The 24,574-nt window shown below is 37.4% G+C and overlaps 1 protein-coding gene across 2 annotated transcripts in view; it reads right to left on the bottom strand.

Moving 5' to 3' along the window:
• Positions 1-11,573: 11,573 nt before the first annotated feature.
• Positions 11,574-24,574, bottom strand: part of sdhaf3 (succinate dehydrogenase complex assembly factor 3) — a 35,533-nt gene continuing 22,532 nt past the window's right edge. For both annotated transcript variants that reach the window (XM_028817048.2, XM_028817049.2), the window contains exon 3: positions 11,574-13,636. In XM_028817048.2, coding sequence (XP_028672881.1) covers positions 13,436-13,636 — 201 coding nt within the window. In that variant the 3' untranslated portion in view covers positions 11,574-13,435. The remainder of the gene's footprint in view (positions 13,637-24,574) is intronic.

Below are 24,574 nucleotides of genomic sequence, written 5' to 3' on the forward strand. Positions count from 1 at the left end.
ATCAGAGAGCATAGATGTGCTTCGTCCTCCTTCACACTCTGCCAGTGACTGCAATCCTCTTTGTCTTCAGACATCTGGCCTTTTTTTATTTTATTTCAGACATGGTGCAGCTGGAGCTAACAGTGTTTACAGAAGCAGTACCATTCAAAATATTTGTGCCTGTTGCTGACATTCGCACTTTGGTCACCAAATAAAGGCATGGAAACCAAAGGTGCTAAGGCAGGTGGTGTACTACTATAGCATCAGTAGTCATACTAGTTTTTTACATTTTCAATAAAAACAAATGCTATAAAATGTAAAGCCATAAAGGCACATTAATACTGTGTATAGTAGGTGAACTCAATTTAAGGAGCTTAACGGGTAACTCAATAATGCAGGTTCCCAAATTTTATTTTTATGAAACCTATACACCATAAATAACGAGTTATCTCTGCTTGTCGCAAAACGTGCAGGTCGATCTTCGAGTTCCACATCAATACTGTATAAGAGAAGGAGGTGCATGCCCTATGCATGAGTAATTAGCGATGTGGAGAATGAAAACAAGCCTTGAAAGAGCCTGACCCCACCAAAACACAGGAGTCTCTAATAATAATAATAATAATGAAAACTTAACACTATTCACAAGACATTATTATCTTTTTGGTAGAAGAAAAAGTGCAAAGCTTCAGCACAGACAGTTTGGAGAGCCTTCAGCGTGACTTCAAAAAACAGAATGAGCCAGCAGCTTCAATCATAACACGCCTCTTTGAATTTTCTGCTTTTAACTCTTTCAGGGTTGTTTTTTTCCTCTTCTCCTAGGGATGAATATTTTTCCAAAAAACTCAGCAATAGTTTCTCACATACATCAACATAAGACTTCTGTTGATGCATGCACACAAAGCTAAACTTTCTCACATAAATCAATATAAAATTATCTATGTATTTTTCTGACTGTTGACTACAATTTCAGCATTACCGCTTTGTTTTCATAAAATATACATTTGCGCATCTCTCACTGTGTTCTTTCTTCTTTGATCTAAACGGAGGCATGGTGGTACAGTGGTTGGCACTGTTGCCAGACAGTTCATGGTCACCTTTTGGGCCACAATATTGGTCCAGTATAGTTACTAGTAGTTTCTTGAGCCCTTAGGGACACTTTAAAGATGATTGCACTATTATAATCCAGTCAAATCTAGTTCAGTTAGTCTGTCGCCATTGACATCAATGCATTTCACCAAGTTTGGCGATATTCACAAACACTTCCATGATTTCTCTGAACTCGAGGTGAAGTGAACACTGGAGTTTGCTCATTATTTACAAGATGTTTGTAATTTATAAACAGTAAAGTGCATAAAAATGTGTATATGCCAGGTTTTATAAATTTGATTTTTTGTTATGGTGTATGCATTTTTCTGTTTTCTGGTGTATGCAGATTTTCGTATTTAAAATTGCACAATGTTTAATAAATAAGGCTCAAGGTTATCTGAGAATTAAGATTCTCTAAAAAAAACTTTATGTGTATTCGATTTTTTGTTAGTTTCCAACTTTTAAAGTACACAAAAGTGACAAAGGATTATTGTGAGAAAAAAAACAAGACCAGGGGATGAAAAATGTAGTTTGAAAGTCAAGACAGGCAGAGTTCTTTTTTTATTATTATTATTATTATTATTATAATCATTTTATTGATTTTATTGTAATCACACAACATTCCATACAAATAGATCAATTTTTACAAAAATATGATTGAAAACAAATCAACCCCACCCCCGAGAAAGACAGCATGGCCAGCAGAGTAAAACTTAAAGCTAGTAAAAATAAGTAAATAGATTAATTAATAAGTGAATAAAGATAAATGGAGAAGAAAAAGAAAATGGGGAGAGAATCTGCTTCCTCAGTGCTTTAAAATCTTATTCTAAAATGTTATTGATTAGATCCTGCCAGGACAGGGAGAGTTCTAAACCAGGAGATCGATAATAACTGACAACCAGGAACAGAAGGACAAGATGAGATTCAAGAGTCAAAGAGGAAAGCAAAGTTGAAACTAAACCTAGCACCATTATTTTGATTACATTTTATCATCTGGTGCCAATAACAATCCAAACTGTCCTGTGGTTACTCTAGGCTATTTGGTTTGATTTTCAATATTTAGAAATGCACATATACTTTCTTAAGTCTAGTGTAGTTTTTAGGTTTTTTTTCAATACTTAATATGTTTATAAGAGAAAATTGATGAACCCTTTCACTGAATATAATATTTATTTAATTTTTTTTTAACTCAGCACCTAGGGTTTAACAGGGTGGAGCTTTATGCTAGATTAAGTTTCTAAGGCGCTGTGGTCATTATGGCTGCCGCTATCTGACAGGGCTATAAAAGACTCCTGCTCGCTCATTCCTGTGACATTAGGTAGCACTGCTGCTATGCTTTCCTGCCCCCTTTTTGGTACTTGCAGATACATTTTATATTGTATTTTGGTGCTTGACTCATCTGAATATCTTTTTGTTTTGTTTCTAGTTTGTATTTAGCAGTTTCAGTCGTTGTTTTGAAGACATTATGCATTTGAGTACAGTGATCCCTCGCTATATCACGCTTCGACTTTCGCGGCTTCACTGTATCGCAATTTTTTCTCATACACGCTTACGTCACTACACGTGCGCTTTCTGAGAACTTTTATCTAAGCCCCACGATGGCTCCTAAACGTGCTGCTTTTTCTAAGCCTTCTGACAATGAAACTAAGCGCCAGAGGAAGATGCTTACCATCCAGGAGAAGGTGAAACTCTTGGATATTGCCATGATCAAAGATGGCAATACCCTACAAAAGCCTCCTCACGCATATGAAGACAGCGCCAGCAACTGCCTATCAAGATGTTCTTCAGCCGCGCACCCAGACACCCTCTGCATACTCCTAGTACTCCTTCAGCGGAAGAAGATAACGACGCACCTGCTGAAGATACAGCACCACCTTGTCACGCTTGGGTCACAGATTTGCACAGAGACACAGGAGGTTGTAGAAAAAAAAGAACTTTATTTAAAGCACTGCAAACAAACATTTGTCTCTTTTCAAAAGTTTTAACGTGCTCCATGACAAGTCAGAGATGACAGTTCCGCCAGGAGCACAGAATGTCTGAGAGAGAGAAACAAAACAACCAATTCCAAAGCTGATAGGCGCTGCACAATACTTTTAAGTAAGCGGAGTACCGCGTGAGAGGTTTATTGCGCGTTATAGCGCAAGTAAGAAGGGTAAGGAGCAATGTAAAGGTAGACTGTCAGCTGTTTCAGGAGTTTTCCCAGGGGCGTCTGTGTCCTCTGAGGGTGCGATCAGCGCTCCAGCTTACAACCTGAAGACTCTCCTACTGAGCTCGTGCCTTCATAGGTTAGTGGTTGTGTGTAAGAACTGTGTGTGTGTGTGTAATTAAATGTACAGTACAATAATAATAATATGATATTTGTAACGTCTAATATGTCTTATTTTCTCTTATTTTGTCTAATATATTGGGTAATTATTTTATGTCTAGAGGGCTCTAATAATGTTAAAAAACGTATTTAGAAGGTCGTAAACAGGTTTTCTATACTCTAACTGCGAAAATATTCGATTTATAAATAAAGAATCCTACTTCGCGAAAATTCATTTATCGCGGTAGAGTCTGGAACGGATTAACCGTGATAAACGAGGGTTTACTGTATTGTGCCCATCTCTCTCAGATCTTTTAAGTTTGGTTTCTTCTGCTTCTGACCCTTGTTCTTCTGTTTTGGCTCTTTTTAATTCTTATTTTTGTCTTTAGTACCTTTTGACTTATCCTCCATTAATTTTGCCTAACTATGTAATTGAGTGAGTATTTGTTATTTCTTGATTTATAGCTGTATTTATTTAATGATCCTTTAAGCCTTGTCTTTGTTGGTTTGATTTAATCAATTAAATAAATAATGTTTGCTTATTTTAGGCAGTTTTCTTTGGGTGAGTTTGGGAGGTTTCTTGATTAATTTGGGTGAGTTTGGGAGGTTTCTTGATTAATTTAAATATAAAAACATGAAATCCATATTACTAACCGAGAATGCTAAACCGGATGATGGACGCAGGCACATCCGGCAATGGGCCGTAGCTGCAAAAAGACGTACTGCGCAGGCGCAAAAAGAGTCCGCGAGAGTCGGCTGAGGAGCCGAGAAAGGCGGACAAAAGAGGGCGAGAGAGGCGGATGAGGGGCCGCGAGAGTCGGACAAGACCACAGAAAAAAGGAGTGAGCACAGGAAAAATGGAGAAATGAGGAAACGCAGGTACGAAACATATTGCACACGAAACTAGACCCAAAAAAAAAAAAAAAAAAAAAAAAGAGGCTCGCGCACAACAGCAAGGCACCCCCCCCCCTACAGGCACCGGACGGGACACACACCAAGAGGGGGATTCAACAAGCCCATGGAACACAAAAAAAAGAACACAAAACCACCCCACAGACCCTACAAGCAAGGGACGGGACACACACAAACAGGAGGATTCAACAAGACACAGGAACACAAAAAGAAAGAAGACGCTCGCGCGACAACAATCCTCAACACCCCCCCCCCCACCACACACACACACACACACACACACACACACACACACACACACACACATCCATAAGAAGTGACACCCAAAGCCACATATTCTAAAGTGAACATCAACACCTTCACACTAGACAGCATAGGTGTCAGCATTGGTGGATCTCCTTACAATAAAGCACTATTAACCGTTCAACTGCAGAAAAGGAAACATATTAACAGTGACTGCGATCCTCCTTATTACTTATCCATATTTCGCATGCTGAGAAAGAAACAAGTCATGAATACACGGTCACGGGTACAAAACGAAAAGGAAAGGATAACAGGAACAAACACACGAACACGAAAGAAACAACAAAATAGACGGCTATGCAGCATAGGTGGATCTCATTACAATAAGGCACTATTAACCGTTCAACCGCAGAAAAGGCTCCATATTAACAGTGAGTGCAATACTCCTTATTACTTATCCATATTTCTAAAAGAAAAAATGACTCGACTCCAAAAACGCAAAGCTCAACTAAAGCTTCTAACTAACGATGTACCTAAAAGTAAAAACTTTATGAACTGCATTAGATCCTACAATACTTCATTTAATATGCACAAATCTACATCCTAGATCCACATGACGCAAACTATCAATCAAAGTGCTGCATCGCAACAGGCACGGATTCAAAACGAAACACCTCCCGTCTCAGACATACGTTAATGGCAGCGAAGGCTACAACGGGCTTCTCACACAGCACAGGCAAATCGATTACAGCTCCAAAACAACACGTCCCAAATACTACACATGCAACAACGCGCCTCTCAAACGGCACAAGCAAAACATACACCAGGAAAATTCATTCGGATTAATGAATGTCATTTGCAATCATTGTCATTCAGTTCACTTCCCTGAAGAAACAACTGGCAATACAAGTTATACATTTACACGTTGTTGTCAAAAGGGTCAAATTAGACTGCCTTCTTTACATTCATATACTGAATATCTACAGAAGCTTATAACTGACGATGTACCTGAAAGTGAAATCTTTATCAACTACATTAGATCCTACAAATCGGAATCCACTATGAACATTAACAGTGGCACTGCACGTGACATCCGTCTTGAAAAAATGTTTATTGATGAATGTTCAATGGCATGAACAAACGTTTATGAATAATAATATTCGATTTGGAGGAAAGGTACTTTTATGAGGAGGAGATTTTAGACAGTGATTAGCTATTCTTCCAGATACCATGCACTCAGCTATTGTTCAGTGCACCTTAAAATACGCAGACAATTGGCATTGCTTTCAAAAGGTACAGTTAGTAAAAAAGATACGATGTCCAGAACCAGATCATAACAATTGCTTATTACAACTGAGAGATGGTACACTCACGAATACAGATGGACTTCACCCACATATTATTACAATTCCTCAAGCCTTTATCTGCGACGACTTAGTTACAGAGAGATTTGCAACAGCAATCTCATTAGACCAAATGCCCCTTTTAACACAACGCACTATATTATGTCCAAAAAATATTAATGTGGAAAACATAAATACCCAAGTCATTCCATTACTTCCTGGAAAGACACAACTCTTTCTAAGCTCTGACAAACTTGACTCTGATCACAACAATAACCATCTTAAATGACCTTACAAGTTCTGAGCTGGAATTACCTTTTACACTTAAACGGCGTGTACAAAGAAATTTTCAAATAAACCTTTACACTGTGCCACACACTTTATTGTTTGCTTTCTATTTGCATCATCTACACCGTCACACTGTTCTATATCTCATTCATACATCACGCTCTTTGTCATTCCCAACACCAGGGGTTGGCGAGCGAAGCGAGCAGGGGGCGGAGCCCCCTAGTAGTGGTATTACTTGATGTTTTACTACTTAAACATACTGCTTAAGATTTAGTAATTCATGTATCCCAAGACATACATTTGTGTTTGGTGGGAATGGTTACTTGCTAAGCTTGCCCTCTTAGGCTCCTTGCTTTTACCCTATTTTCATAATTTCATTCCTACCAGCACCGACAAAGAATGATCAGATTTAACACTTTCAACTCTTTAGGCACTGATGTCATTCTATGCAAAATGCAGTCCGACATAGAAAATGCTGCACACGGAGTCAAATACCTGCAAAAATACAGTCATGGCTTCTTTCTTTGAAGATATGAAGAAATCTATTTCCAAGCAACTTATCACCATGAGGGACTCCCTGCAACTGAGTTTCCAAGAAAACAAGAACAAGCTCCTTTCTGATATTGGTGAAGTTAAAGAGGAGCAGAAAAAAAATGTAAAAAAAAATACATTTAGGTTTACATCTAGAGCTGATACGCCAATATGTATCTGATGCTGCTAGGATAACCCTGTCTTTAATCAGCCCTGTAATGTAACAAACAAATTATGAAAACAGATGGACATCAAATTCTTCTTAAATAATAAATATATACTGCTTCAAAAAATTAAAGGAACACTTTTTAATCAGAGTATAGCATCAAGTCAATGAAATTTCTGGGCTATTGATATTGTCAGTTAAGTAGCAGAGGTGGTTGGTAATCAGTTTCAGCTGCTTTGGTGTTAATGAAATTAACACCAGGTGCACTAGAGGGACAACAATGAGATGACCCCCAAAACAGGAATGGTTTAACAGGTGGAGGCCACTGACATTTTTCCCTCCTCATCTTTTCTGACTGTTTTTTTCACTAGTTTTGCATTTGGCTATGGTCAGTGTCCCTACTGGTAGCATGAGACGATACCTGGACCTTACAGAGATTACACAAGTAGTCCAACTTCTCCAGGATGGCACATCAATATGTGCCATTGCCAGAAGGTTTGTTGCGTCTCCCAGTACAGTCTCAAGGGCATGGAGGAGATTCCAGGAGACAGGCAGTTACTCTAGGAGAGCTGGACAGGGCCATAGAAGGTCCTTAACCCATCAGCATAACCAGGTATCTGCTCCTTTGGGCAAGGAGGAACGAGATGAGCACAAAATGACCTCCAACAGGCCACTGGTGTGAATGTCTCTGACCAAATAATCAGAAATAGACTTCATGAGGGTGGCCTGAGGATCTGACATCCTCTAGTGGGCCCTGCACTCACTGCCCAGCACTGCGGAGCTCGATTGGCATTTGCCATAGAATACCAGAATTGGCAGGTCCACCACTGGCACCCTGTGCTTTTCACAGACTAGAGCAGGTTCACCCTGAGCACATGTGACCGACTTGAAAGGGTCTGGAGAAGCCGTGGAGAACGTTATGCTACCTGTAACATCGTTCAGCATGACCGGTTTGGTGGTGGGTCAGTGGTGATCTGGGGAGGCATATCCATGGAGGGACGCACGGACCACTACAGGCTAGACAACAGCACCTTGACTGCCATTAGATATTGGGATGAAATCCTTGGACCCATTGTCAGACACTGTGCTGGTGCAGTGGGTCCTGGGTTCCTCCTGGTGCACAATAATATCCAGCCTCATGTGGCGAGAGAATGCAGGCAGTTCCTGAAGGAAGGAATTGATACCATTGACTGGCCCCCCACGCTCGCCTGACCTAAATCTAACAGAACACCTCTGGGACATTATGTTTCAGTCCATCCAACGCCGCCAGGTTACACCTCAGACTGTCCAGGAGCTCAGTGATGCCCTGGTCCAGATGTGGGAGGAGAACCCCCAGGACACCATCCATCATCTCATTAGGAGCATGCTTCGACGTTGTCAGACATGCATACAAGCACGTGGGGGCCATACAAACTACTGAGTACGATTTTGAGTTGCTGCAATGAAATTTCGGTTAAATGGACTAGCCTGTCGCATCATTTTTTCACTTTGATTTTCGGGGTGTCTTTAAATTCAGCCCCCATATCAGTATAGATATCCAGCAGGATTTCCACGGAGACGGGAGTGTATATATACGGGTCGGCACAAAAAAAAAAAAAGGGGGAATCAAAGAAAAGAGTCTGTAGGGGACCGGCATCATCACACACTTGCCCTCCAAATAGCACAGCTGATAGAAAATAACATTAGAACAAGGCAGCTTGTGCACATACAGGAAGTCTCACTTTACCATGACTGTCTGTGTCTGTGCTTGTTCTTCACTCAGTGAAGTGATGGTTAGGCTTCAGCAAGAGTTGGCTCTCAAGGTTCTTGCAGTGAAGCTGTGACCGCTTAGCAGTGAGCAGGAGCCCCACATGTCTAAAGGTCTCTCACAGGCTGCAAACGCAGGACGTTTGTGCGTGGTCATGTGACTGCATGGCTACATCTGATTGGTGAAACGGAGTCATGTGATTATTGTTGCTACATCTGACTGGTGAAACAATCATGCTGTAGATCCACTGGTGACTTCTCTCTGGTAAAAATATAGCGTATATAATGGAAAAAAGTAACAATTTGAGTGCTGCCCAATGTAGCAGAGTAAGAGTAGTGTTTCTTCTTCACAACTATACTCAAGTAAAAGTAAAAAGTATGGTGCAGTAAAACTACTCTTAGAAGTACCATTTTTTTAAAAAGTTACTCAAGTAAATGTAACTCGTTACTACCCACCTCTGGATCTGGGGTGTCAAACTCCGGTCCTGGAGGGCTGCAATGGCTGCAGGATTTCATTCTTACCATCTTCTTCATTATTGACTAGTTTTTTTGGCTAATTAACTTCTTTTGCCTTAGTTTTAATTAACTTGACTCAGGCCCCTTAGTTGTTTCTTTTTCCTTAATCAGCAGCCAAACAATAATGAGACACAAAACAAGCTGCCACATGACCAGCTCATCTGTGCCCATCACACAACATCTGAAAATAAAGAAAGGTGAAGGTCTCGGTAAGACTGGCCTCTCAGGTCACCAAAACATTTTGACGGTGTTCTTAGAAAAAACAGAAAATCAACAGTTTTGGAAATGTCTGCTGTGGCAGAATGAGAGCAGCAACAAGCTGTGGAATTAAATAACGGGTTTAATTAACAGCAAGAATTGGCTTCTCATTAAGAAACTGGTTGGAGTGAAATTCGTTGGAGTTTGAAGCCCCAATTTAGCTGGTCACCTGTCAGCTCGTTTCACGTCTTATTTCTGTTTGGCTGCCATTTAATGAAGAAAAGAATCAATTTAGAGGACTGACTCCTTAAAAACAGGACTATTAAAATGAAGGGAAAAGAAGTTAATTAGCATTGAAACCTGGTCACTGATTAGGAAAAGGGTTAGAATGAAAACCTGCAGCCACTGCGGCCCTCCAAGCCCAGAGTTCGACACCTGTGACTTAGATGCTTTATTAATTCACACAGTGAACCAGCCACCTCGTGTTTACAGTCCACCTGGATCTCACTTGGTGTGTTTATTAGGAATGACATGTTGAAAAGATGATCTTGACAGCGTGACCATCTGAATGCTTATTTTGTTTTCCACAATGTGAAAAAATAAATCCCTATGATGCTATATAATTAGGACACAATTAATTACAATGTCAGGTTCTGAAAATAGAGAGCTGGATTGATGAATTAAATGGCTCAGCATTGTGATGCTAAAGTAATTGTTCAAGTGCAACTGATTTTTGAAAGTGTTCCTATGCACAATTGTAAAAATGTATAATATACTTAAAGGTCTATGGACAGCATATTTGTTGTGAGGATGTCGATCACATCTGATAAATTTCACTGTGATTATCGATAGCATAAGAAGGTGAATCAGTCTCAACAGGACTGCAGCTCTGATCTTGTAATCTTGTAATATTTTTATTTGCACCCTAATGTCAGACCTCCTCAGTCCGGTTATGCGGCACACTCATGCACATTACCGGAAAGTAACACGAACATGTTTGGGGATATGGCAGGAAGAGTGGAGTAAGCAGGGAACACACACACACAGACACAGAAAGAACACAGATGGCAGCCAGGCACAGGATTTGAACCCAGGACACTGGATCCGCACTAATCACTGCACCATTGCTAAGTGTTATATATGTTCATCATACATATTTGTCATATAATGCAATTCATTCATTTTATGTTTAGTTCAGTTTTCATTACTGCTTGTTGTTCACTGATCCATTTGAAAAAGCTGAAAGATACAACTGTGTCTTTCTTGACATCTTTAAAATTATTATTAACTGAAATACAGTAGGTACTTAATTATGAATTTGGTAATACACACTTAAGCTTACAACATAAATAAAATGTATCATCATTATTATTAACATGACCTGGATGTTCAGCTTAGAATGAACCTTTGTATGATCTAATCACATTTTATATAACAACCCCTGAGGTAATAAAAGACTCGACACAACCTTGCATGAGTGTCATACGCATAAAAGCCTGATAATGACAGTCTTCTCCTTGCTGCTCATATGGCCTTAATAAATATTCTGGAATCTTTTAAGTTGAACTCCTTTTATGTTAAAGGCTCCTACTTTTTCTAAGAAACACTACAAGCTAATAAACTGGTGTTGTTCTTTTTTAATTTCTTCTAGACAAAATAAATAAATCAATAAATAAGTAAATACTCTTCTGTCACAGTCATATTTTAGAAGGTTTTTACTGTTCTCCAGAAACCACTGCAGTAGCAGACATATATCAGAAGTGAAAATAGTTGGTAGCTGTTAAATAAAAAAAAAAATTCTTTAATAGTAATCTCAAAATGTGCTCACTGTGCTGCCTCCTAGCTTTAGGGACCTGTGCCCGTATTTATCACTGCATCTCAGAGTAGGAAGATGGTCCTAACTGGCTCGAAAATCTCAGAGTGATGCACAATCGGGCCTACTCCAAAAACATTTATTCAATTGTCTTACTTTAGGAAACTAATCCCACCCACTTTTACCAGGATTTGGGAGACTGACTTACTCGGAGATGCCAGAGGATGGCTTTCAGGCAGAGACTGGCACACATACTGTACCACAGTAAGGGCTAAATGATTTGGAACTGCTAGACAACAAGGAACTCATAAAAAGGTATCAGTTTGACAGAGATGGTACAGGTGCATCTCAATAAATTAGAATATCATCAAAAAGTTAATTTATTTCACTATTTCAATTGAAAAAGTGAAACCCATACATTATATTGATTCATTACACACACAGTGATATATTTCAAGTGTTTATTTCTTTTCATTTCGTTGATTACGGCTTACAGGTGATGAAAACTCAAAATCCACTATCTCAGAAAATTAGAATATTTCATAAGACCAATAAATTATGATTTTTAATACAGAAATGTTGGCCTACTGAAAAGTATGTCCGCATACGCACTCAAAACTTGGTTGGGGCTCCTTTTGCATGAATGACTGCATCAGTGCGGCATGGCATGGAGGCGATCAGCCTGAGGCACTGCTGAGGTGTTATGGAAGCCCAGTATGCTTTGATAGTGGCCTTCAGCTGGTCTGCATTGTTGGTTCTGGTGTCTCTCATCTTCCTCTTGACAATACCCCCGAGATTCTCTATGGGGTTTAGGTCAGGCGAGTTTACTGGCCAATCAAGCACAATGATACCACGGTCATTAAACCAGGTATTGGTACTTTTGGCAGTGTGGGCAGGTGCCACGTCATGCTGGAAAATTAAATCAGCATCTCCATAAAGCTTGTCAGCAGCGGGAAGCATGAAGTGCTCTAAAATTTCCTGGTAGACGGCTGTACTGACTTTGGACTTGATAAAACACAATGGACCAATACCAGCAGATGATGTGGCTCCCCAAATCATCACGAATTGTCCCAGACTCTGGGACCTTGATTTCCAAATGGAATGCAAAATTTACTTTCATCTGAAAAGAGGACTTTGGACCACTGAGAAACAGTCCAGTCAGTTTTCTCCTTAGCCCAGGTAAGACACTTCTGACATTGTCTCTGGTTCAGGAGTGGCTTCACATGAGGAATGCGACAGATGTAGTCCATGTCCCGGATACATTTGTGTGTGGTGGCTCTTGCAGAACTGACTTCAGCTGCACTCAATTCCTTGTGATTCTCCCCCAAATTCTTGAATGGGTTGTGCTTCACAATCCTCTCAAGGCTGTGGTTATCCCTGTTGCTTGTTGAATGTGGTACCCTGACTTTGGGCACATTCTTTTCCAGGCCCAATATATATCTATACTGGGCAGGTGTCGATTAATTTAATCCAGGTACAATGCGTATTGTGATACAGAATTCATAATACAATATGTCCATGATACAGTACATTCTCAGAAAAATAGGCAAAATAATAAATACTACTGTACTATTTTTGTAAAACATTATGAAAAATTAAAAGGGTCTTAAAATCTTAAATTAATAAAACACACATAATCGCCATAAAAAACATTGTATAAATTCTTTACTGCTTTTGTTTGACCCAAATATATGAGTTTTGCAAGTTCGAAATTGAATGGAAAATTAAATTCTACTACATTGCTCCTCCTGTACACTTCTCTAAATACCTTGGAAGTTTCAAACATTGTTTGATTTTAAACTTTTAAAGGAAGTTAAGAGATAACATCGTTTGATGTTACAAATTTTTTTTTCAGAGTAAACTATCCAGTTCTGTCATTTGTTTTTACTTTTTTAGTAAGCTGATAGGAGGCTCCAAGGGTTTTACCATACCTTTTATTAATTAAAATTAGATGACCAATATAAGTTAAATCATTTAAATTAAGGTCTTCCATTTAATAAACAATGTTGATAATCTTTGTAAGGAATAAGCTGAGAATTTACTGGCAACATGGTGGTGCAGCCAGTAGAGGTGCTTGTTTTACATGATCTCCGTGTGCTCAAGTAGCTTTACTCCCACAGTGCAGACATGCATTTGGCTTGATTTGTAACATGAAACTGGCGCAGTGCTAATGAGTATTTGTGGGTGAGTGAATGTGCCAAGTGATAGACTGGCATCCCAGTTAGGATGTGCTGTATGTACATATTAAACAGTTACCTAACTAAAGAAATCAAAATGTCTTTCTTGGCATCCTGGAAACAATGCAGTGATCACTTGTGATCAGGACTGTCCTGAATATTAAACTGTTGACAAGGTTTAGTTGATTCTGTCATCAGCTGATGCAATTGCCCAATCTGTTCTTCTTGAAACTGGTTTAACTGTGCGTCTGTAAGGTTCACTCCAAATTGAATTCCATTTGGCTTATTTCTCAAAATCTCTGTCACCTGATTTTGAAGTGTGTCCTTATATATCTGCAGAAAAAAAATAAAATGTTTACTTGAGTTATAGAAATTATAAAAAAAAAAAATGTCCAAGCTTCCCACTAATTAATCTAAAATTATTATTATAAAGTAATGGTGACTCTTGCATAATATGAGGTGAGACACAAAAGTAACTGGGTTGGTAAAAAAAAATATATTTATTGATGTATTACAGCATTCTAAACATTGTCACCTTCTATATACTCCCCCCTCCTGATCTCTGCACCGCTCCATACGTATCTTCCATTGATTGAAACAGTGCTGGAAGTCTTCTTGCTTGAGGCTTTTCAACAGGCTTGTCATTTCTGTCTTCACTTCATTCATTGAAGAAAAATGTGTTCCCTTCGGGTCACTTTGATTTTCAGGAACAAGTAAAAATCACAGGGAGTTAAATCGGTTGAGTATGGAGGATGATCGAGGAAAGGAATGTTTTTGTCAGTCAAAAACTGCTTTATGGAAAAAGAGAAAATGCGCAAGAAATTTGATGTTGATTCACTGTTCGAATTTTTTCACCCGATATTATAGCGGCAACTCGTGTAGAGCAATTGTTGTGCAAATACTGACTGGGCTATTCAAAGGATATACCTAGCCGGTCGGCGGCTTGACAGGGCATGTAGGAGGGGATATAGTTCTATGATTCACGTCCGGTCGACCTCCAGACGGTTCTCCAGGAAAACCCCAAACCCAGTCCGGTTATTTTTGTGTCTCACCTCGTATTCTACATTCTAAAATTAAGTACTGCAACAGTTTAATGTAGTGCTTTTCAAATTCAGCCCTGGGGATCTCCACAGCTGCTGGTTTTTATTCCAACCAGTTTCACAATTAGTTAAGTCCTAACTTTTAATTGATCTCAGTGTTTACAGGTAGTTATCTGGCCTACACATATTTCCAAGTACATCATACATATTTGTATTCTTTGTCATTTTTATGTTTTGTTTGGCATTTTATTTTTTAAACTACACTTTTCTGTGGTGTTTGCTCCCTTAATTGTATCCAAATGCTGATGCTAAACGAGAGCAATGGCTTCACCTCCATCTCCACTCTAATCAACATAGACCTTAATGTTTGGAGCACACCATGCAATGCGTTTATCTCAGTTAAATGCTATTTGGTATGGGACTTTTAAAAAGTGTTAATGTTTGTGAGGTGACATCTTTTGGAATGACAAATTCAATGCATACACCTACTACAAATCTTTGTGGTGCACCATCTTTCAGAATGATAGAAACATTGCAATCCAGACAGACACACATAGAGACACTTATCCTTTTATTTTCATATAATTAAAGGAGCAAACTCTACAAAAAAGGGCGAATTATTAAGAAAATGGTAATGCAATCCTAAGTATCAAATGTTTGGGCAATTTAGGATCATTTTAGAATTTCTTAGAATAACAGAATAAAAAAGCACAGCTCACTAACCAATCATATCAAATTACAACTAAAAATGAAACCTTATCTGTGAAATTGGTTGGAATAAAAACCCAGAGCCCCAGAGATAAACTCAAGTATTACTTGTACAAAAGGTCTGTGCTAATAGTAACGTAAAATAAGCTAAAACATATCTTGAAATTAAACAAATGTAACCATACAAGGTACCACTTCCTTTACAATAAACAGATTATAAAATTTGTATGTCTAATAAAAACAGTTCAATCTTCAACTGACTCCTTACTTTAGTTCCTAATGCAAATGTGTTTTTAAAGGTTTAATACTGAAATATGCCAAAAAAAAAAAACACACACACTTGAAAAACTGAAAATTGAATCAAATTAAATCAGTCATTTACCATACTACATCAGAGAATCTTATTTTAATACATATTAATATTTAAAGTCTTGCCAAAACAAAAAATATGCATGTTGGCTTAAGAATATTTTCTCCCAGGATTCTAACTTTACATAATAGACATTTCCTGGGTTCACCCAGTTTGGCTGAATGCCTCTCTTGTAGAGGGCATGTTGCTCTTCTTGATGCCAAACACTTTTTAATTGACTTTTATGACATGCCAGAAGAATGTTAACCTTATTCTAACCCCGGGCCACAGCTATTGTAACTTTCAGATGATGTACATTTGTGTACTTGAATATAATTTCAATAGTGAAATGGCAATAATTCGTACAGAATCTTCACAGCATAAACCACACAATAAATCTTATGAATGTCACTGTGCAAGCATGTTAAAGAATAAAAACTGCACATTTTTTCAGTAAAAAGGCAGTCAAACCATTACCATTATACCATTTCACTAGTAATGTTCACAGGACAGTTTATTAATTTCATACCATATGAATGACCCCAGATCAGGAGTAAGGGCCCAGGCCAGGGGAGGGTGAAGCTGCTGAGGCATAAGACCCGTGTGGGGTGCTGTAATGGAGAGACAGGTAATTTGTGTTTATCAGGGTTCTGGACTTTAGGGTGCATCACTATCTGAAGGTTACTAGCATTAACCAGGAATGGCTGCAAATTTCAGAACAACTAGAAGTTGTGAGATAAGGTAGTTAAAGTCACTAATTGAGGTGCTGGACTGTGGTGACGTGTTGCGTGTTGACATAACATTAACAGGTAAGAATTTCATAAGACTCAGTACATGTGACAATAATGGCCCTTTAAATGTATGTCCTGCTGAGAATAGTAAGCAGATGCGGTAGTTCCTTGCTGGAACTTCCTTTGATTGTTGCATAATGTGCCTCAAGAATCTGCATAATGATAAAGTTACCTAGAAAACCCACATGTTTGATGAGCACAAAATTTTAATGGCTTTTCTTCTCTCACATTGTCTCCTACAGAATTTATACTATTACAAAGGATACAATGGCCTGCTATAGGTAAATACTTCACAGTGCTTTAAACACATCCCAGTCTGCACAAAACAAACACTGATATAGCTCTACCTTGATGTTTTATATACAGCTGGTCCCTGCAGCCCTGAACTGGATTAAACATATTTAATAATGGATGAATAGATACATGATGGAGTTTCCTGATTAAACACTGCCTGCATTTTGATACTAAGTGAATGATGTTGATCGTATTGACCAGATGCTACACTCAGATGAGCTTCATAAGTATAAGTGATAATTCCATTATCTGGATGAATTTTCTTGCCTTCTATAATATTAAGGTCAAAACATTTCTTATTGTCGGGTAGCACTGATTTTGTTCACATAATCTGTGGTTAGTGGTGCTGCCTTAAGACTGTGTCACTTTATGTGACTTTTCCAGTGATTTTCAGTCATAGCCTTCATTTAAATAAACTTCACTTTAGGCAAATTCAGTTTTCTAATATGTCACATCCAATGACTCACTCCAACTATTTTGCAACTTGATCAATAAAATCAAACAGGTTTGATTTTTTCGTTTAGTCTAAGGGGCTGGCTCTGTGTGCTCGAGAGTTAATAACCGATGAATGGTCTTCTGGAAGTTCAATGCATCTAATGCAGCAATAAAGAATGAGGAATGCAGGTGTTTTGGACCCTACAAACAAAAGAGAAACTTGCCTGTCTGGTGTCTTGTGTTTTAATACCAAAACAGAATTGAAAAAAGAAAAAAAGACACTAAAATTGCAGCTGAACTTGCCATGACTGTTAAACTTTCATTCACTGCTGGCCCTGTGAATCAGCACAATATTCCCTATCAGAAAAAGCAGCGTGCATGACTTCGCTACAATGTCTGCATTCAGTCAGTAAATGTGATATGGGCAGTGATTTTCTGTCACCTGTGGTCGGCAAGTCTGGCACACCCCACAACTTGTGACATCTGCTTTAGGTTAATGGCAGACTTCACAATTTCCCAGAATATAAGAGCATTTCTAGCTAAACTGATCACAGCATGCTAGCTTTACACTTGCACCATTTCCAGTATTCTAAGAACAAGCCAAAGAATACTTGAGCCATCCCTTGCCAAGATGCCAATCCACCTCAGGTTACACTCATTGTTGCTCAGATTTTCTCAGAGCTGCGTAACCTAACCTATTCATTTTTAGCATGTCGACAGGAAAGCCCATTCAGACATTGGGAGAACATGCAATAAATATTGAATTAAACCAAATCAGTCATTTACTATATTACACAGACATCCAGTACACCAGGCCTGGAATTCAATGACTGTACAACTGCTCCGGTCATTACTTAAAATCAGTACAAGAAGAAAGATTAGGCAACTTTCTGTCACATACATGTGACTTGTTATACATTCTCTTTTCACATCAGCACAAATCAAGGTGGCTTTGCTAAACAGAAAAACGAAAAAATGATCCAAAATTAGCTTTGTTTCTATTTTAAACAGGTAATGTTGCAAGTAAGTATGTCTTACAGCAGTTATATACATTATTTGTGTAACAATGCGCAAGAGCACTTAACACAGCTACAAATGACTTCTTCTTTTGTTAATGCAACTAGAATGAAAGCTTTTGTATAAATGTGACAGTATGTCATGATTTTAACAGTAATAAAAGCTTTTCCTGAAATTGAGGCTACAATTTATGAAGAAAACGTAGCAAACTTTGCCCCGCTGTGATTTCCTTTCTAGTCTGCAGTGGTTTATTCTCTCGTTGTGCAGCAAGAGAAGCACATTTTGTGATCAAAAGCACTAGTTCTATATTTATGCACATTAAACAAGAGAGATTTGCGAACAGAAGGGGAAACCTTTCTTGCTCAGTACAAAAATGGTAATTTTTTTTCCTCGTCACTGTCTTCTCTCTGGCAGAAGTGAACACAATTACATTTAAGAAATATATGATGCTTGGCAAATGAACAAAAAAGGTAATGCCATACTTTACTTTACTTTAATTTTCACATAGCATTTTTTTCTTTTTGTGTAAGACTCTTTCTGCTGAAAATCTAAATACCCCAGCAATTCCTAAGTCATGATCAGTTCTAGAAATAAATGATGTTTAAATAATATAAACTCAAGTGCCTGTGTTTGTTGGTGTTGACTTAATAAATCAAATTTAATACTCAATGGATAAAATATACAAAGGTAAGCACTTTTGCTATTAACATAACTAACATTCATCACATTTTATTTTGGAAGATAATTGCAATATATTCTGTTTATTTATAACATTTTTATTTTACATCTATGAGAAAAACAACTTGAAGTTAAAATTGATTAATCTATTTTACAGACACTAGTGGATACAACAGAAATGTGTGAATGTAATATGGATGAAGCTGAATCACATTACTATGCAATGAAATCATTTATTGTCTCTTGTTGCCTTCTTATCCCAAGAAACAGCTGTTCAACAGATCCAGTCCTGGTCTTTCAGTATAATTTAACTTTTAATCTATGTACGTCACAACATTTTAAGATTACATGTTATTGTTATTACTACAATTTGACCAAATAAATCCATCATTCACCCACTGTAATTTTCAGTAAATTTTCTTTTCAGTGTTTTATCATTTAAAACTCTTTGGTTAATCGACTTTGCCTCATTTGACTTAAGTCAGTGACTATCTAGCTCTTACAAATATATTATTATGACTTTACCTACAATAGTAAACACCTAAACACATACTGTAACAAACTTCCTCTGAATATTCCACCTGGATATCTTCGTAGACGTAGTAGGAAATATTCATGAACTAATATTACATTTAATATGTTAATTCTGATCAAAAAAGGCAAATATATACATTGTTGATTTTTGTCAATATTAAATACATATATGGAATTATCATTACAATAGTCCTAGGTATTAAAGCACCCTTTATAAAAATCAGATGTTCATCATGTCTACTGAGAATGTATCTCTTTTTTGAAACTCACCTAGAGCCTGATCTTTAGCTGTGTCTATAGCTTATATTATTTTACAGCTTTAAAAGCTGCCTGCATAAAAATGTATGGAGGCATGCAGAACAAAAATATTCACAGACATTTTTTATTACAGAGGAAATGTAATTTGCATTCTGCACGGAGTTGTTGCATAGTGATTATTTATAATACAAATCTACTGTAGCTGTTATTAGAAATGCATGTTGATCTCAGTCCTCCGCAGTCATCACACCTGTCTTTAAATTACCTGTAATTATACGTTCATCAAACAATAGCATTCTGATGATTACAATAATTACACTCTCTTCATCTATTGTGGGGAACAACAATTCAGTTTCAAATGACATGGAAACTGTATGAGACTTTTCTGCTGATATAGTAGCAAGATTCTACTCTCAGTAATGGAGATTTGCTAATTAGTAAATAAATGCTACAAGTACCTAAAAAATAGGACTCACTAGTTCAGTATTTTCTAACATATTATTTTGTTTTATGGTGGTGTCTAGCTCTCTAAAATATGCAAGTTATCTTTTGGTTCTTATATGTAAGAGTTTTCATCACTCAATAATTATTATTTGTAAGCAAGTTATTATTGTACCTGACAAAAGTAGTACAGCGTGTTACAACAAAATTGGTATTAACTGCTCAGGTACAATTCTCACATGATTTAAATACTTCATTCACACAGTATATGAGTCCAATTCAGGTCAATGTTACCCTTTAAACAATAAAAAAGAATAAGGAAAGATAAACCAGAAAAAAGATCAGTAAAAATGCAGTCAGACTAATAAAATGCCTAAAAAGTTTAGAGTCACTGAATATGATCGACCATTAGTTTACAGAGTGTCAAATAGGGATTGTGCTCATAAATCTCTTTCTCACTGTAATACAAAAAGTGAAGTAGGGGTTCAGGTGTTCCAATTCAGTAAAAATTATGGCAAGATAGTAATAAAACAAAGGTTATCATGCTTAAGCAGTGATGTTCCAGTCAGTATTATTCCAGAAAAAGGACATTAAAAAGGACAACCTTTGGTAACCCCAAAGATAAATATACAAAAATAATAGCCAATTAGGTTGTAAGCCAAGGATATGGTGAGCACATGTGTCCAAGGGTTCCCAGTGCTTAAAACCAACTTTCACCCCTAGGGTCTAACTGAAAGTACGTTTTTTACAATCAGGCTCTAGAGAGATGTAAATAATGTTCAGTTTTAAACTGAATTATCTCCTGTCTAGCACAAATTGAGAAGGAATACATTCTATCATAGGCCGACTTTGAAGAGAGGAAGTTACATATAAACTTGCTCTCATTCTACATTAATGTATATATAGGAGTCCAGACTGAATCCATTTCTTATATTTTCCCAAATAAATTATGTAGCAACCAAAAGCAGAAGGAAGGATCAAAAGTAACAGAAGTTTTCGGTTATTCAGTTATTAACCTTTTGGATTCACAACATGGAAAACCTCTTTCTTTTGCTGGACCGTTTTCATTACAGTCATGAATATTTCGTCCACAGATCCATGTAGCTGCCTCAGCTACTGGGATTTTGAAAAAACGTCCATTCAGGCATAATGACCTGCCCTATTGTAGGATTTTTATGACTAATAATCAATAAGATGCCCACCCAGGAGGATGCCATAATAATATAAAACAAAATTTTAAATTGGTTAATTCATAATTTGTTTTACCTTCAACTAGATTGGTAATTAATCAAATAATTTAGCAAGGCTCCTACTTTATTTACCTTACCTTTCTCTGTTGTAGGAGGCAGGTCTCCGTGCTTTAAACTTACAGTATATCAAGGTAACTGAGGCACACTCGGTTTAAGAAACAGAATAGTACAATTTATTAATAAACACAAGCATTAAAGAAGTATGATAAATGCGCATATATATTGACACATAAGACGTAGGCAGACAAACATGTAACATATAGGCTGGTTGTTTACTGGTTATTATCTTGGCACAGATAAATAGTTTTATGATACCAAGTCTTTATGGATGATGTCTAATGTTGTGTGGAGTTGTTGCTTTGTTGTTGCTCCAGGTTCAAGTGGAGGATTCTTCATGCATTGGAGTGCACGCTTTCTCTTTGCTTCATGAATCTTGTCAGTGTTGTGGTGCTGCTTCCTCAGTTTGCTATCTGCTGTTCTTTTGCCACTTCATAGGGAAAAGTCATTACTCATTCTGGCCCAAGAGCTTAGATGCTGAATTTCTGTTTTTGAAGTAATAGCTACTCGGTCTTGTCAGACTACCGGTACATAGCTTTGGCTTGACACGCTGGGTCTCAGCTTATGGTCCATAAAGAGAAGAGTTTGTTGGAATCGGCTCTCCAAGGGAGAGTGGCTCTTAACTTTTTAGGTTTCAGAAGGTCATTTTACGCACTTCCCCCTTCTTGAGAGAGTCCCAGAGAGGGTTCCCTGAGAGAATCCCTGAACATCTTTTAGCTTGCCATTCTCTCCTTCTTCTTTGAGAGATGGGGTTTATGTGGCTTTAAATGAAGATTGATCCTTCTCCTGATTGAATTAAAGTCACTTCGTTACAAAATCAGTGTTTTCTAATAAGCAAGTTAATCTGTCCATTTTAGTTGTCATCCCTTTAATTATAGGTCTTTGTCCTTCCTTGAGATCTATTTTGTGCCTTCTTGCTCAAGAGATCAGCAGAGGAGCCTCTGGAGAGATGTCAGTACAACTCTGAATTGCGCCTTTGTTATCATATCCTGGTAGAAGCAGACATTCTGTCACTTAGTTTGGAATGCAAGTGGGGGTTTTGTGCATCTGGATGTCTGCATCCCTGTTAAATCTGATTTTTAACAGGCATGAAAGCCTAACAAAAAGCCTAACCAAATCGGCAATGCCCACTTTGTCCTACACCTACATCCTTATAGTAAGTGAGTATCTTGCATAGCTATGGAATGGTATTCTGGAATTCATAAGCTTTTTACAAAATATTTTTGTCAGGTGTATTAAGCTGATACAGAAGTGGAAGTAAAAGGAAAGAAAACAATTGGGTCTGTTCCTATTTCCTATCTTATTTGAAGTTCAGTAATATGCAAGCAGATTATCCATCCATCCATCCATCAACCTTTAGAACCTGATAATTTCAGTACAGGTGTGTGGAGGCCAGAGCCAACCCTAAACACTGCAACAGTTTATGACAGAGCACATTCAAGCACACACCAACATTCAATCACAAAATTGTTTACAGTAACTATCAAATAATTTAAAGAACCTAATCAACAACATTCTATCTATCTATCTATTAGAAGAAAGGCAACAACTAACCATGAACAGAACAATAATCTATCACAGAACACCCAAACACATACCTAGGCTCAGTCACACTAGTTGGTTTACAGAACCCTATCAACCTAATGTACAGCTGTTCAGAATGTGGAAGTGACCAGCGTATCCAGAGAAATCCTGCATAAACACAACATTACTTGTAACCTCCAGGCAGACAGAACCAGGTAGGGATTTGAACTGACAACTGGAAAGCAGCACTATCCATTGTGTTTTTGTGCATGTAATATCATGAAGTGTTACGGTTGGGGGCTGAGTACAACAAATTGAATCAAGAAATATGACTTAATCATTTGTAAATAAACAGGACATCATTAATATAACATAACAATGAAGGGGCAAGTTTTTCATTAATGAGACAAAAAACTGTGGTACTGGATGAATAATGGTTTAGTCATCTTTTACTCAATATATTATTTTTAAACATGGCTTCTAAATCTTTTTTCTAAATCTTTTTATTGGTAATCTTCAATTAAAAAAACGTCACCAAGCAGAAAAAAACTTGCTGATTAAAATACATCCTCTCTCTTTATATGTCTGTTTAAAAAAATGATAGTGGCAGCTTTCTGTAGTCTGAGATTATAAAGTTTTATTAATTAGTAAATAAAACATTTATTCTGATTGATTCTCAGTTTCTGAGGGGCTGAAAGACCCCAGCATTGCTTCTGCAAAATAGTGCTAGAAGAACAGATGTGAAATGAACCAGTATCACAACCTCTTGTATTAGATACTGAGAAATATATCCCTTTTGTTTTAATCACTCCTAAAACTCTACATTTAACCTGTTCATTACATTATTAACACACAAATAACATCATTCTTTTTTGTTGTGAAAAAGCGTAAACTGTAACATCAATCTCACAGCTTCCTAGAATTAATACTTCATAAAAGCAGCACATGTAATATGATTTTTTTAAACAAAATTACATTTAAATTAATTAGAAATAGCCATTGACTAGTCCTTGCAAGTCTAAATTGAATCTGGGCATGACATTATTAATATGCAAATAATGCATTAAAGACTGGAAAGACTTAAAGACCCCCAAGTGTGCAGCAAACTTTTGATTTACGCAGTATTGTTACAAGAGAAAGAAAAAAAATCCCAAAAGTGTTAATATTTTTTTCAGTACCCTGCACATACATACACCATAACACACCGCTTACTGGTCACATCTATATTTATATACTTTATGCCTCTGTCTGTGTGCATATAATTTCAAAAATGTAATCTGAAATGTTACTTTTTTAAGTGGAGAATATTAGCTACTATGTTGTGAAATAAGTGAACCACAAGTATATAGCGTTGGTTTATAATATATTTTTTTGTTTTCAAAACCAAGTCAAAACAAGTTCTACAAACAAAACAAATCAGGTATTGTGCTATCAGTGAATTCTAATGTATTTTCACTAAATTCAATACACCTTTGAAAAATCAATCTCACTTTGTTAACATATACCAGTAACAGAACCTTGATATGTCATAGCCAAGAGATTGGCTGTAAAATTATCTCAGGGCAGGAGGACACTCAAACATGATCCAAAGTCTGGCTGGCTGAAAAGATTGACAACAAAAGTAAATGTTGAGTGCAAAGTACCCTCAATATGGACACCTGAAATTTAGCAATATCACATCCAATATTCCAAGAAGAATATTCTCTGCATTTAATCAGGGAAAAACAGTTATAAAAGCAGCCACAACAATGCTCTTCTTCACAATACAATTGCTAAAACTTCTCTGTAAAACTTTGTGTTAGAACAGATACGATACCCTCCCTTTTCTCCGGAACTGGCCCTGTGTGACTTCCACCACTTTCCCAATCTTAAGGACTACACCCATAGGACACACT

The sequence above is a fragment of the Erpetoichthys calabaricus genome, chromosome 13, assembly GCF_900747795.2.
Source record: "Erpetoichthys calabaricus chromosome 13, fErpCal1.3, whole genome shotgun sequence".
Classification (NCBI taxonomy): domain Eukaryota; kingdom Metazoa; phylum Chordata; class Cladistia; order Polypteriformes; family Polypteridae; genus Erpetoichthys; species Erpetoichthys calabaricus.